This window comes from Leptodactylus fuscus, chromosome 3 (assembly GCF_031893055.1).
Source record: "Leptodactylus fuscus isolate aLepFus1 chromosome 3, aLepFus1.hap2, whole genome shotgun sequence".
Lineage (NCBI taxonomy): Eukaryota > Metazoa > Chordata > Amphibia > Anura > Leptodactylidae > Leptodactylus > Leptodactylus fuscus.
This window is the reverse complement of record NC_134267.1, coordinates 25,582,197-25,596,738: the sequence shown is the minus strand read 5'-3', so window position 1 is coordinate 25,596,738 and position 14,542 is coordinate 25,582,197. Positions and strand designations below refer to the sequence as shown.

General features: G+C 47.0%; 2 protein-coding genes across 2 annotated transcripts in view; both read left to right on the top strand.

The window, feature by feature from the left end:
- Positions 1-2,277, top strand: part of LOC142198461 (uncharacterized) — a 29,509-nt gene extending 27,232 nt beyond the window's left edge. Inside the window, exon 16 of the mRNA XM_075269497.1 lies at positions 995-2,277. Coding sequence (XP_075125598.1) covers positions 995-2,112 — 1,118 coding nt within the window. The 3' untranslated portion in view covers positions 2,113-2,277. The remainder of the gene's footprint in view (positions 1-994) is intronic.
- A 6,070-nt stretch (positions 2,278-8,347) lies between these two features.
- Positions 8,348-12,490, top strand: LOC142198460 (uncharacterized). The gene is made up of 3 exons (XM_075269496.1): positions 8,348-8,399; positions 10,691-11,175; positions 11,658-12,490. Exons 1-3 carry the CDS (start codon positions 8,348-8,350, stop codon positions 12,207-12,209), a joined length of 1,089 nt encoding a protein of 362 aa, XP_075125597.1. The 3' UTR covers positions 12,210-12,490.
- The last annotated feature ends 2,052 nt before the right edge of the window (positions 12,491-14,542 follow it).

Here is a 14,542-nt window from a genome sequence, read left to right as displayed (position 1 = left end):
AGGGACATAATACTGTGTGCAGGGGCCAGTAAGGGACATAATACTGTATGCAGGGGCCACTATGGGGGATAATATAGTGTGCAGGGGTCACTACACTATGGGGGATAATACTGTGTGCGGGGGCCAGTAAGGGACATAATACTGTGTGCAGGGGCCACTATTGGGGTTAATACTGTGTGCAGGGGCCACTATTGGGGTTAATACTGTGTGCAGGGGACACTATTGGGGATAATACTGTGTGCAGGGGCCACTATGGGGGATAATACTGTGTGCAGGGGCCACTATGGGGGATAATACTGTGTGCAGGGGCCAGTAAGGGACATAATACTGTATGCAGGGGCCACTATGGGGGATAATACCGTGTGCAGGGGCCAGTAAGGGACATAATACTGTGTGCAGGGGCCACTAACGGACATAATACTGTGTTCTGGGCTTACTAAGGGACATAATAGAGTGCGGAGGAGGGGGTCGTTCGAGGTCTTCAGCGTCAGTTGGGTTGGGGGGGGGGCCCATGTCAAAAGTTCGCCACGGGGCCCTGCCATTCCTAGTTACGCCACTGACCAGGACTGTGTGCTGATCAGCAGTTTCGGCTGCTGAAAGTATATGACTGGTTTAAAGCTGTAGTTCTTCATCTCCACCACTACAGTGCACAGGGTAGGAAGCAGTATACAGTCTACAGTGCTGTATCAGGGAACTGCAACCCCGGAGAGCTGCTGCCGGACGCTGAAACAGCTTGTCAGTGCAGGTTCCGGATGTCAGATCCCGACCTATCTGATACTGATGAAAAACTAAACTGCAATGACTCCGTTCTGCCACTACACATAGAACAGCGCTATCTGCTTCCTGTTCCATTCTCTGTGTATCAGTTGTGGAGAACACATCGATAGGGGTGCTGGATGTCGGACCCTCACTCTTTAGATTAGGTCATCAATATTTTTAGCTGCAAAGCCACTTTAACATTTGAAAATAATAAAATGAGTTTTATATTTGTCAGATTTCTGTCACGGGAGCTCGGAGGGACAACAGATATCTTCAGATGTTAAAGTTGAAGACTGTGATATCAAGAAAGAGCCATCTGAAGAGCGCATCGATATCCCAGAGATACCCGCAACTTCTCCCCACAAAGACCTGCCGTCTGATCCTCCTGAAAAAGCCCAATCTTCAGTTTCCTTGAAAAATATTCCACAAGGCAAAAATAACATAAAGGGCGGTAAAAATCAAAAAGGTCACAAGGGGAAGAAGATAATTTCATGTTCTGAATGTGGGAAGCATCTTAGTAATAAAACATATCTCATGGAACATCTGAGATGCCACACAGGAGAGAAGCCATTTTCGTGTTCAGAATGCGGCAAGTCTTTTAGCGTGAAATCACGTTTGTCCTCACATATTAGAATTCACACAGGAGAGCGGCCGTACTCGTGCACAGAATGTGACAAGAGCTTTAAGGTAAAGAAAGATCTTACCAGACATCAGAGAACTCACACGGGGGAGAGGCCATTTACATGTTCAGAATGCGGGAAAAGTTTCACCATGAAAGCGGACCTTGTCACACATGAGAGAATTCACACGGGAGAGAAGCCATTTCGATGTTCAGTCTGCGGGAAAGGTTTTGCAATGAAAATAGCCGTTGTCGCACATGAGAGAATTCACACGGGGGAGAGGCCATTTTCATGTTCAGAATGCGGGAAAAAGTTTACGGTGCAGTCACATCTTGTCAGACATAGGAGAATTCACACGGGGGAGAAGCCGTTCTCCTGTTCGGAATGCGGGAAAAGTTTCATTCAGAAATCAGAATGTGTCAAACATCAGCAATCACACTTTAAGCGGGTGGCGTGTCCCATATGTAACAAGGAGTTTCCCCAGCGCGCAGATCTGGTCCGGCATCAAAGACTTGTTCACAAAGTGCTTTCGTGTCCACAATGTGAGAAATGTTTCACCCTGAAATCTCAACTTCTGGAACACCAGAGAATTCACACAGGAGACAAGTCCTACATTTATGTTCAGAACGTGGGGAACGTTTTTCCGGCCACTCAGATTGTATTAAACATCACAGAATTGTCTCAGGGACAAAGTCATTTTCATGTCCTGAATGTGGGAAATGTTTTGCAGTAAAATCACAAAAAGTACACCAAAAACAAAGATGGCAGGCGCTGCGATAAGTTAGAACAAATTGTACCAAATATCTAAGAAGTCCAAGAATATACATAAAGAGTGCTGCCCCAAAAGTCATAAGAAAAATAATAACTAATAAAAGTTTATGGTTTTCTTTTTTGGAAATTTTGGGTGTGTACTTTTTTTGTTTGTCTGCTTGGACTTGTATAAGGAAGAATTCACACAGGAGACATTGTAGGATGTTTGTCCGCTTGGGGACCCGAAAAACATAAACCCAAATCGCTTAGAAAGTGGTTACCCACCAAAACCAGAAGACCCCATAGACAATAGGCGGATTCAGGGGACAGGATTCCAGAATGGAAACCAAGCAATAGTGAGAACCCAGCCTGACTCGGCCACAGAGTCTGCGGTGCGAGACGCCCCCGATCAGCCCCATTTACCTAATCCTATGTCCTAGTGGAATGCCAAAGCTCTGCTCTGCTTCGACTTTCCACCACAGGATGCCAGAGGGGCGGAAGTGAAGAGGTATTTGAGGCCGATGTTCACCCTAAATTTCTCTTCATTTTCAGTTGTGTGAACAGCCCCTTCCTTTACCCACCATAGAAGATCTTTGATCCTTTCTCAAAATGGGATCTTCTTGAAGACGAGAAAATGTTCATTGACCGAGAGCTGTCTCACGACCAAAGACCACGTCATATCCTGAAGGCGGGAAAGGGCTTGTCGTGAAATCATGAAATGTGCAACACCAATAAAATGGCGGCACCTCTATAAGTTAGAGAAAGGCGTCAATAACAACCAATTGTACCAACTGTCTAAAGAAGTCCAAGGAGAAACATGGACAGATTAAAATAACTTTATTAGAATTTTCCATTCTAATTCTTATTTTTGCAATTTTGGACTTCTTTGGTGAATTGGGACAAAGAATATGGTAATAAAATTAAATTTTTTTGCTAGTGCATTTTATATGTGTGAATGAGAGAATTCACACAGGAGATAGAATGTGAAGAAAATGGGAAAACTTTTACCCATAATTCTGTTTCCAGTTTAAAAAACAAAAAATAAAATACAATTATTCAGAATGTTTTTGTCGTCTTTTCGTGGCTTTCACAACTTTCCCCTTATTTGTATATAAATTCATGGCGGTCGCTTTCACTGAAGTAGAAGATTTGGGAACTTTTGAAGACTTGATCAAAATGGAAATATTTGTGTCTCCTCCACCACGAGGGGCTCGGCCAATGACTGGAGGACATTGGGGCACATTTATCTATTTCTCTTTGTCTTACCCGATCAATCCCGTTCACAGTGTAAGAAATATTTCTGAATCTGTCGTACGAAGCTCCAAAATTCTGACTCAAATATCATCTGACTAAACGTGTCGAGCTTCACCCGGAGACAAATTTTGTACAAACAATTTTGGCACAATAAAATGTAGACAAACTCGTAGACCGTACAGACCAAATATTCGGTTCACGTATCAAAAACCCTACAACATAAGCAAAACCAAATCCTCTCTCACTTATTGAGGAGACAAATATGGGGCATATGACGGGAATTTCTGGCACACAAAGTAAATCGATGTAAATTCCTAAGTTTACACCATTTTATATTTGGGAACTTCACACCAGTCTCATACATGTGCCGTATTCTTCTGCTCTTTCTGTCCCGCACTGTTCATAAACATGTCGTAAATGTCGTTCACCATAAATTTTGGCGTAAATGTAAAACAAGTATTGGACTTCTATTAACGAATATGCCCAAATATGTTAGCAACGTGTAATAGAGGTCGGAGCTGCTTGTAGTAGTCGTGGCTTTGATGGGGTGAGTATTGGCAGAATTTAAGCCCTCCATTAAAAAGGATCAGGGGCTGCTCTATTGTCAAGGGCAAGATATGGGGGGTGCAGTAGTAGCAGTTGCCTGCAGAGTCCTGAAGGATTTCCTGCCATCTTATGTATGCCACAACCCAGAGGATGGGAGTGGTAGTGATGGATGATGTGCCACCTGCTAGGCCGAGTACACTCCATCAACCACTCCAGAGCTCTTCCTGGGCCAGACACTGTCAGGGGGTGTCCTGCAGCACTACCTGACGGTGGTGGTAGTAGTTCCCCCGGGGCGCTTCCAGTTGGAGAGGGGACCTCTTCTCTCTGAGGCAGTGTGCTGTTAGTCGGAAGGGCCCTGATGGTGAGGCGGGGACAACTCAGAAGTCCAGAGATGCAGTGAAACAGGTAACAGTTTATTTTGGCAACTGGAACAGAAGTAAACGGCAGCTTCCATATGGGGGTAGTAATACAACATTATCCAATCCTCCAGCCTTGGTTATAGGGATGTGCCAGCTCTTTGGTATAATCCACCACTGCTCCTCCTCTTGTGCCTCCACCAGATGCTGATAATAGTGGTGCAGGAGACCTGGCAGGGGTCTGGTTACCTATAGACTGATCCTGTTCCTCCTGTCAGGGTCCTCTCTTGTTCCTCCTGGCACAGCACAGATAACATCCAATATTCCAGACAGCAGCAACTCCCTGCTTAGTCCTGTCTATAGTTGAACCTGGGGCAGAAGATGATCCTCCTTGAAGGCTGCAAGGCTAGCTATTGGGCCTCAGTCCAGCTGCTGGGTGCTCTGCACTCTGTACTGCACTAAATGCTAGACTGAACTCAACTCTGAGGACCAATGGTCACTGTGGAGATTAGAGTCTCCTACAACCCACCCAGTGGCCTTTGATTGACCAGGACTGAACCAAGGCTATGGTTTGAACAATGAGGGGGAAATTAACAAGGGAAAACTGCAAACAATGACATAAGACAGAACATAAAGGACGGGACATATCAACATAACCCAGAGGCACAATAGACAAACACATAAAGCAGTAGCGCTCTGGGATGCTGCATGTATACTACTATTCCCTGTCGTCCTACCAGCAGCACAATACGGGAGGATTTTCTGCCCGTGTGCTGGTAGAACAGGCAGAATTTTTAATCAGCCAATTTAAACATGCATGGCTTGACCCTTTCAGAGGGCACAGAGACCTCACCCCGCATGTGTTTTTTTTTCTGTCCTGTGTGACTGGACAGGTGGTGGAGACCCTGTGGCCTCCTGTATGGTTTGGAAGACGGTGCCTGTAGACCCTTTTTCTTCTTTTTTCCTTTTAGGTTTATATTGCAGTCTTTTGTCTTACCTGCTTTGCAGGGTGTTACAGCTCATTTACTGCCGGCAGTAAGGTAGGCCAAGTCCTCTACAGTGTTTCCTCTCTGTTTAGTGCAGAAACTAAAAGCCCTAATACCTATTGCTATGGGCGCTCCATCAACTTCCTTCATTCTGTTACTTCTAGAGCAGGGGTAGGGAACCTTCGGCTCTCAAGCTGCTGTGAAACTACAACTCCCATCATGCTCTAGTCACTTCCATGGGAGTTGCAAGAACAGCAGAGCAAGTATGCATGCTGCGAGTTGTAGTTTTGCAACAGCTGGAGAGCCGTACGTTCCCTATCCCTGTTCTAGAGGATAAAAGTCTGACCACGGTCATGTGATTTTTTATGGTCCATGGTCATGTGATGAGGACACAGGTGCCACTCGTTACAGTCACAGCACAATATTCAGACAGCTGCCTGGTAATCAGCTGTGCACCTGTGTCCTCATCACATGACCATGGACCGTAAATCACATGACCATAGTCAGAGTTTTATCCTCTAGACCAGGGGTGCTCACACTTTTTCAGCATGTGAGCTACTTTATAACATGACCAAGTCCAAAGATCTACTACCCACTTCTTGTGGGCGGGGCCAGGACAGGCTGTGGGCGGGGCTGGGCGGAGCGTGAGAGCAGGAGACAGCGGCGTTCTGTGGCCACCCAGGGATCCCCGCGGTCTGCTTGTTCACAGCGCAGGATGAGAGTTATCTCTGGACACTGGCAGGCTGGGGCTGCGGCAGCCTCCGCTGCCAGTGTCCGGAGATGACTCTCAGCCTGCGCTGTGAAGAAGCAGCACCCCGGCCCCCTCCATCCCTAAGAGCGGGGAGCGCGTCATCCCCCGGAGCTGCTGCTGCCCGGCCTGCAAGTGTCCCAAGTGCTTGTTCACAGCGCAGGCTGAGAGTTGACTCTCAGCCTGCACTGTGGACAAGCAGACACCGGGGAACCCTGGCTGCATCCCGCGATCGACCCATACGTCCATTGCGATCGACCGGTCGAACGCGATCGACGTTTTGGGCACCCCTGCTCTAGAAGGAACAGAATGTATGACAGCAAGCCGGAATCTAGAAAACCGTGAGGAATTGATACAGAAAGTATATTGGAAAATTGTATATCTTTTTATGGTACATTTGTTTGTCAAAATTGGTCTGAAAGTGGCCAACCCCTTTAAAGCCTCCATCTCGCGTTGGGATATGGAGACTATAAAAATCTGTTTTGCAGCCCAAGATTTATCTCCGCCAACCCTCCTAAGAGCAGTCTCCACTTCCTGGGCGGAGAACAGGGCTCTACCCTTGGACCAAATCTGCTGTTGCCTCCTGGGCTTCCGAACCAACCTTTGTGAGTCACTACTGTCTGAGTACATGTACCCCAGAAGCCACCGATTTTGGGCGAGCTGTATTAAGCTCTGTATGAGGAGAGGTCCCACCCTAGGAGATTACTTGCTATCTCCCTGTATTGTGCTGCTGGTAGGACAACCGGGAATCAAGGAATATGTAGATAATCTGTTTTCCCTTACTCCTAACAGCAGAACAAGGCTTCCCGCCCTATTATCATTATTATTATACTACCCTTGCATTTACACGCAGGGGGGAGGTCTCTGTGCCCTCTTAAAGGGTCAAGCCATGCATATTTAAATTGGCTGATTAAGAATTCCGCTGGCAGAAAATACCCCTATTGTGCTGCTATTGGGAATAAGGGAAAACAGATTATCTACATAATAGCACAATACAAACTCCAATTTGCCCCAAAAAATGAGCCCTCACAAAGCTCCGTCAACAAAAAATGGGAAAAATATTAACCCCCAAACTAGCCTGCGTCTGTATAGGGTTGAAGCCTGTTCACACCCAGCAGCCTCCGTTTCTTCCCCCTGAATAGTTTTTGTTATTCACATGGTGTAGGGGACGTCAAATGGTCCTCAATATGTTGCAGGGTTCCAAATTAAATAATTAATTAACAGGCCTAGATGGGCTACCACCCATTGGGCCTGGAGAAGCCACACACACACGCAGCTGATAGTGTATCAAGTGAGTTCTGATTTATTGTTACAGAGAGTCAATATTTATACAGACAAAAGCAGGTTGGACTATTCTAATGACATAAGCTGTGGCACATGACTATTGGATAAGGTCTGCATCACATTATTACACTCCAACCTGGGATGACCTTTCTCATGACATGAAGAATCTAAGATATTTATGTGTAAACCAACATCTTACACTAATTCTAGATGTATATCACAGCAAGAGAGATAATGATCACATACTGGTCCGCTCCGGCCTTGGGGATAACGATCAACAGGTTATTTGAACCGGTTTCTACACCCACCCTCAAAGATGAATAGTCTTAGCACAAACAGATAAGGAGTTATAACCCAACCATCAACATTCCACACGCCTTATCCCCTAAAGGGGTCTCTTAGACTCTAAACAGACATCCTTATGAAGCTTATATAAGAAAAAGGTTACAAAATGCCTGACAGAATACAAGATGGAAGATGTGATCCTAACACATGGATTTCTGCAAATCCTATTTAGAAACAACTACGACAAATCTGCTGCGTGTGAACATACACCTGTATCCACAGCTCCGACTGATGGCAGGAACAGCCTAAGTGGGCGATATCCCCGGTGACATCTTTATCTAATGCCCAAATAACCAAACCTTATGGAGAACTAAGAAAAATATTCCCTGGGAAGACTCAAGGGCTACATGGGTTTTACACACACAGCTCTGCTACATGAGCCTTACACACACAGCTCTGCTACATGCACATTACACACACAGCTCTGCTACATGCACATTACACACACAGCTCTGCTACATGAGCCTTACACACACAGTTCTGCTACATGCACATTACACACACACAGCTCTCCTACATGCACATTACACACACACAGCTCTGCTACATGCACATTACAAAGACACAGCTCAGCCCTACAGACACTGCACACACAGCTCTGCTGCATTCACACCTTCAGTACAACTACATGCACATAGCACACAGTGCTGATCATGTGATCACTCGCCTCCTCCTGTGTATGTGCCTGGTCACATGACCATGACATCACTGCAGGTCCTGTGCACACATAGATGCAGCTCAGCAGGTCGGGGTAAGTTGCACAGTCTGCGCGGTCACTGGCAGGGGTAGACAGACCTCACAGGACAGAAAGAGGGACACAATGCACCGCACATTATGCACATTTAGCTCCACCCACTTCTGTGTTGACCCCGCCCATTATCCTTTTTTTTCCATGTGCCCCCACACAGTATAATCCTCCTACAGACACTCGTACATTATATGTCCCCACAATATTAAAGGGATCCCATTAGAGATGAGCGAACACTGTTCGGATCAGCCAATCCGAACAGCACGCACCCATAGAAATGAATGGAAGCAGCTGTGACGCTGACTTTGACATTAAAACTCAATTTTTTCTGCCTGTTGCTAGGAATAGCCTTAAGAAAGTCTATTCTTCTCCTACCTTTAGATGTCTTCTCAGGGCCGCCGGGTTTTCGTCGGTATGCAAATGAGTTCTCTCGCAGCACTGGGGCCGTCCCGTAATGCTGCGAGAAAACTCTCCAGCGCCGCCTCCATCTTCTTCAGAAACGGGTCTTTCTTGCATCTTCTTCTGGCGCTGGCTTCAAACTTCTAGGCCTTGAGCAGCCAACTGTGCATGCCTGCCAGCCTCAATACTGTGTAAGCGGCCATTTTCTTTTGCATGCGACGTCGGCTTTGCCCTAGGCCTAGAAGAAACACAAGACACACAAATCTGTCACAGAATGCAAAATCCTCCAAAGAAAATCGCACCACTCTTCAATTTCCGCTGCAGGCGAGTGAGATTTCATAAAAATTCATTCACTTTGTTGCTGCCGTAGACCCCCGAGTATAATGATCGGCGGACCGGGAGAGGTAAGGGAACATAACAAACACTGTTACTTACCTCTCCACGATCCTACTTTGTCTGACGTCTCTGACGTCACATGAACCCGGCCTGCTTCCCGGGTCATGTGACATCCGATGTCATTAAAGAAGGACGTGAGCGGCGATCGACAGCATAGGAGCCGGGAGACAGGTAAGCAACAGTGTTTTTTTAAAAAAATGTTTTTATTCCCCGGGTCTCCGATTATTATACTCTGGGGTCTGAAAAGACCCCAGAGTATAATAATTGTTTATGGGTGACCACAGAGGGACATAATACTGTTTGCAGGGGCCACTATTGGGGTTAATACTGTGTGCAGGGGCCATTATTGGGGTTAATACTGTGTGCAGGGGACACTATTGGGGATAATACTGTGTGCAGGGGCCACTATTAGGTTAATACTGTGTGCAGGGGCCACTATTGGGGTTAATACTGTGTGCAGGGGCCACTATTGGGGTTAATACTGTGTGCAGGGGCCACTATTGGGGTTAATACTGTGTGCAGGGGCCACTATTGGGGTTAATACTGTGTGCAGGGGCCACTATTGAGGTTAATACTGTGTGCAGGGGCCACTATGGGGGATAATACTGTATGCAGGGGCCACTATGAGGGATAATACGGTGTGCAGGGGCCAGTAAGGGACATAATACTGTATGCAGGCGCCACTATGGGGGATAATACTGTGTGCAGGGGACACTATGGGGCATAATACTGTGTACAGGGGCCACTATGGAGGATAATACGGTGTGCAGGGGCCAGTAAGGCACATAATTCTGTATGCAGGGGCCACTATGGGGGATAATACTGTATACAGGGGCCACTATGGGGGATAATACTGTGTGCAGGGGCCACTATGGGGCATAATACTGTGTGCAGGGGCCACTAAGGGACATAATACTGTGTGCTGGGCTTACTAAGGGACATAATAGAGTGCGGAGGAGGGGGTCGTTCGAGGTCTTCAGCGTCAGTTGGGTTGGGGGGGCCCCATGTCAAATGTTCGCCACGGGGCCCCGCCATTCCTAGTTACGCCACTGACCAGAACTGTGCGCTGATCAGCAGTTTCGGCTGCTGAAAGTATATGACTGGTTTAAAGCTGTAGTTCTTCATCTCCACCACTACAGTGCACAGGGTAGGAAGCAGTATACAGTGTACAGTTCTCCATACAGTGCTGCATCAGGGAACTGCAACCCTGGAGAGCTGCTGCCGGCCGCTGAAACAGCTTGTCAGTGCAGGGTCCGGATGTCAGATCCCGACCTATCTGATACTGATGAGAAACTAAACTGCAATGACTCCGTTCTGCCAATACACATAGAACAGCGCTATCTGCTTCCTGTTCCATTCTCTGTGTATCAGTTGTGGAGAACAGATCGATAGGGGTGCTGGATGTCGGACCCTCACTCTTTAGGATAGGTCATCAATATTTTTAGCTGCAAAACCACTTTAACATTTGAAAATAATAAAATGAGTTTTATATTTGTCAGATTTCTGTCACGGGAGCTCGGAGGGACAACAGATATCTTCAGATGTTAAAGTTGAAGACTGTGATATCAAGAAAGAGCCATCTGAAGAGCGCATCGATATCCCAGAGATACCCGCAACTTCTCCCCACAAAGACCTGCCGTCTGATCCTCCTGAAAAAGCCCAATCTTCAGTTTCCTTGAAAAGTATTCCACAAGGCAAAAATAACATAAAGGGCGGTAAAAATCAAAAAGGTCACAAGGGGAGGAAGATATTTACATGTTCTGAATGTGGGAAGCATCTTAGTAATAAAACATATCTCATGGAACATCTGAGATGCCACACAGGAGAGAAGCCATATTCATGTTCAGAATGCGGCAAGTCTTTTACCGTCAAATCAAGTTTGTACTTACATAGTAGAATTCACACAGGAGAGTGGCCGTACTATTGCACAGAATGTGAGAAGAGCTTTAAAGAGGACCTTTCACCATATCCGGGCACAGGCAGTGTTATATACTGCCGGAAAGCTGACAGTGCCGCTGAATTCAGCACACTGTCGGCTTTCCCGATCTGTGCCCGGTGTGAAGTGCTTACGGTCCGGTACTGTAGCTATTCTATGGTCAGAAGGGCGTTTCTGACCATTAGCCAGAGACGTCCTTCTGCTTCGCGGCGCCAATCGTGCTGTGCTGTGGAGCGGGGAGGAACGCCCCCTCCCTCTGCTCACACAGCTCGTCCATAGACGAGTATTATTAGGAGAGGGAGGGGGCGTTCCTCCCCGCTCCACAGCACAGCGCTATTGGCGCCGCGAGGCAGAAGGACGTCTCTGGCTAATGGTCAGAAACGCCCTTCTGACCATAGAAGAGCTACGGTACCGGACCATAAGCTCTTCACACCGGGCACAGATCGGGAAAGCCGACAGTGTGCTGAATTCAGCGCACTGTCAGCTTTCCGGCAGTATATAACACTGCATGTGCCCAGATATGGTGAAAGGTCCTCTTTAAGCTAAAGCAAACTCTTTACAGACATCAGAGAACTCAGACGGGGGAGAGGCCATTTACACGTTCAGAATGCGGCAAGTCTTTTAGCGTGAAATCACGTTTGTCCTCACATATTAGAATTCACACAGGAGAGCGGCCGTACTCGTGCACAGAATGTGAGAAGAGCTTTAAGCTAAAGCAAACTCTTTACAGTTCAGTCTGCGGGAAAGGCTTTGCAATGAAAATAGACGTTGCCGCACATGAGAGAATTCACACTGGGGAGAGGCCATTTATATGTTCAGAATGCGGGAAAAAGTTTACGGTGCAGTCACATCTTGTCAGACATAGGAGAATTCACACGGGGGAGAAGCCGTTCTCCTGTTCGGAATGCGGGAAAAGTTTCATTCAGAAATCAGAATGTGTCAAACATCAGCAATCACACTTTAAGCAGGTGGCGTGTCCCATATGTAACGAGGAGTTTCCTCAGCGCGCAGATCTGGTCCGGCATCAAAGACTTGTTCACAAAGTGCTTTCGTGTCCACAATGTGAGAATGTTTCACCCTGAAATCTCAACTTCTGGAACACCAGAGAATTCACACAGGAGACAAGTCCTACATTTATGTTCAGAACGTGGGGAACGTTTTTCCGGCCACTCAGATTGTATTAAACATCACAGAATTGTCTGAGGGACAAAGTCCTTTTCATGTCCTGAATGTGGGAAACGTTTTGCTGTAAAATGACAAAAAGTACACCAAAAACAAAGATGGCAGGCGCTGTGATAAGTTAGAACAAATTGTACCAAATATCTAAGAAGTCCAAGAATATACATAAAGAGTGCAGCCCCAAAAGTCGTAATAAAAGTAATAACTAATAAAAGTTCATGGTTTTCTTTTTTGGAAATTTTGGGTGTCTACTTTTTTTGTTTGTCTGCTTGGACTTGTCGTATAAGGGAGAATTCACACAGGAGACATTGTAGGATGTTGTAGTTCCGCTTGGGGACCTGAAAAACAGAAACCCAAATCGCTTAAAAAGTGGTTACCGGCCAAAACCAGAAGACCCCATAGACAATAGGCGGATTCAGGTGACAGAATTACAGAATGGAAACCAAGCAATAGTGAGAACCCAGCCTGACTCGGCCACAGAGTCTGCGGTGCGAGACGCCCCCGATGAGCCCCATTTACCTAATCCTATGTCCTAGTGGAATGCCAAAGCTCTGCTCTGCTTCGACTTTCCACCACAGGATGCCAGAGGGGCGGAAGTGAAGAGGTATTTGAGGCAGATGTTCACCCTAAATTCCTCTTATTTTCAGTTGTGTGAACAGCCCCTTCCTTGACCCACCATAGAAGATCTTTGATCCTTTCTCAAAATGGGATCTTCTTGAAGACGAGAAAATGTCTGTTGACCGAGAGCTGTCTCACGACTAAAGATCACGTCATATCCTGAAGGCGGGAAAGGGCTTGCTGTGAAATCACAAAATATGTAACACCAATAAAAAGGCGGCACCTCTATAAGTGTTAGGATTGGGTCCCGCAGGTTGCTATCATAGCGCACAGCACCACTTGCGGATCAGTCTAACCATCCAACTTTCACCTTACTGAGTATGCTCAGACGTATTGGAGCTGCTCACAAGCTAAGTGCCATTTCTCCCCTATTGAGCATGAGCGGTGAGGTCATCACCACCGCCCCTATTGGGTGGGGACTCCCTTTAAATAGTGTGAGCCGACACCCACAGGGGGCTCATACTTTGTCTAAAATTTCCTCAAAGTCCACAGAGTGAAAGACAGTAGTCAGGGATATGCTCCAGTATTCAGGCAGGTTGTCAGACTAGGCCTCTGTGTGGGGTTTCTCTGCTTCTATCTGGGTGCTGTTAGTTTGGACCTGTAAGCCCTGAACTGTCAGCTCTACACCAGGGCTAGGAGTGGTAGACGCCATTCCAGCTTGTGGAGCTGCAGCAGGCTTGGTCTCTGAGATAGCCTATGTGTTACTGTCTGACTTCATGTATGGCTCCTAGCTGTGTGCGGGAACATGGGTGTTTAATGGCTCCAAGCTGTGTGCAGGTGTTAGGACTGTGCGGCAACTGCGGCCGAGGGGTCGGGTCGCAGCCCGTCTCTCTGCGGTAGCGTATTGCCGCCTGTCACTTCACCCTTGTGCCGGCAGTCAGGTTTATCAAGGGTTAAACCCTCTTGCAGCCGGAGGGTGTGGTCAGGCTGTGATTGACAGTTGTATCAACTAATCACCTCCGCCTTGGGCAGCTGGCTTGGCCGAAAGTGGACTGCCCTTTCCCTTTATAAGGAGGGAGGTTCCTCAGCCCGCTGCCTTAATGTCAATTCACAAATGCACTGCGTGTGCTCAGGATAGCTAGCTAGCTAGTTAGAAACTTTGTTAGGCAGTATTGCAGTTCAGGTAGAACTCTATTTCCTAAAAAAGGAAAAATACTTTAGTTGTTAGCTGCTTGATGTGCATCAGGAAGCCACTGTGTGCACACTAGCTAATTGTGGACAGTCTAGCACCAAAGTGCTGTCTAGACTGAGTCCTTGTGCGGCTGCTCGGACCTACACAGGCCGCTGTGATTGTACAGAGCGAACTAGGGTGTGTAGAGGGCTGGCAGTGACGTCTAACTGTCAGACCCAGTTCACACCAGGGCGCTTCTGTGGTCCAGAGCCCAGCGGGCTCCTTTGGGTTTCTTTTGTTAGTTTTTTTTAATAAACCCAGCAAACCATAACAGTACATTAAGGCCAGAGCCCCGCCGCATAATGGATTCCCATGCTCATTTGCCGAATCTGGTGAGCAGCCTGAATACTCGCCTAGCCACAGTTGAGCGTCTGCTGCAGCAGTCTCCACCAGCTGCCTCCACTGACATTTCCACACTGTCATAAACTTTAGTTCAGGCTAAGGCTC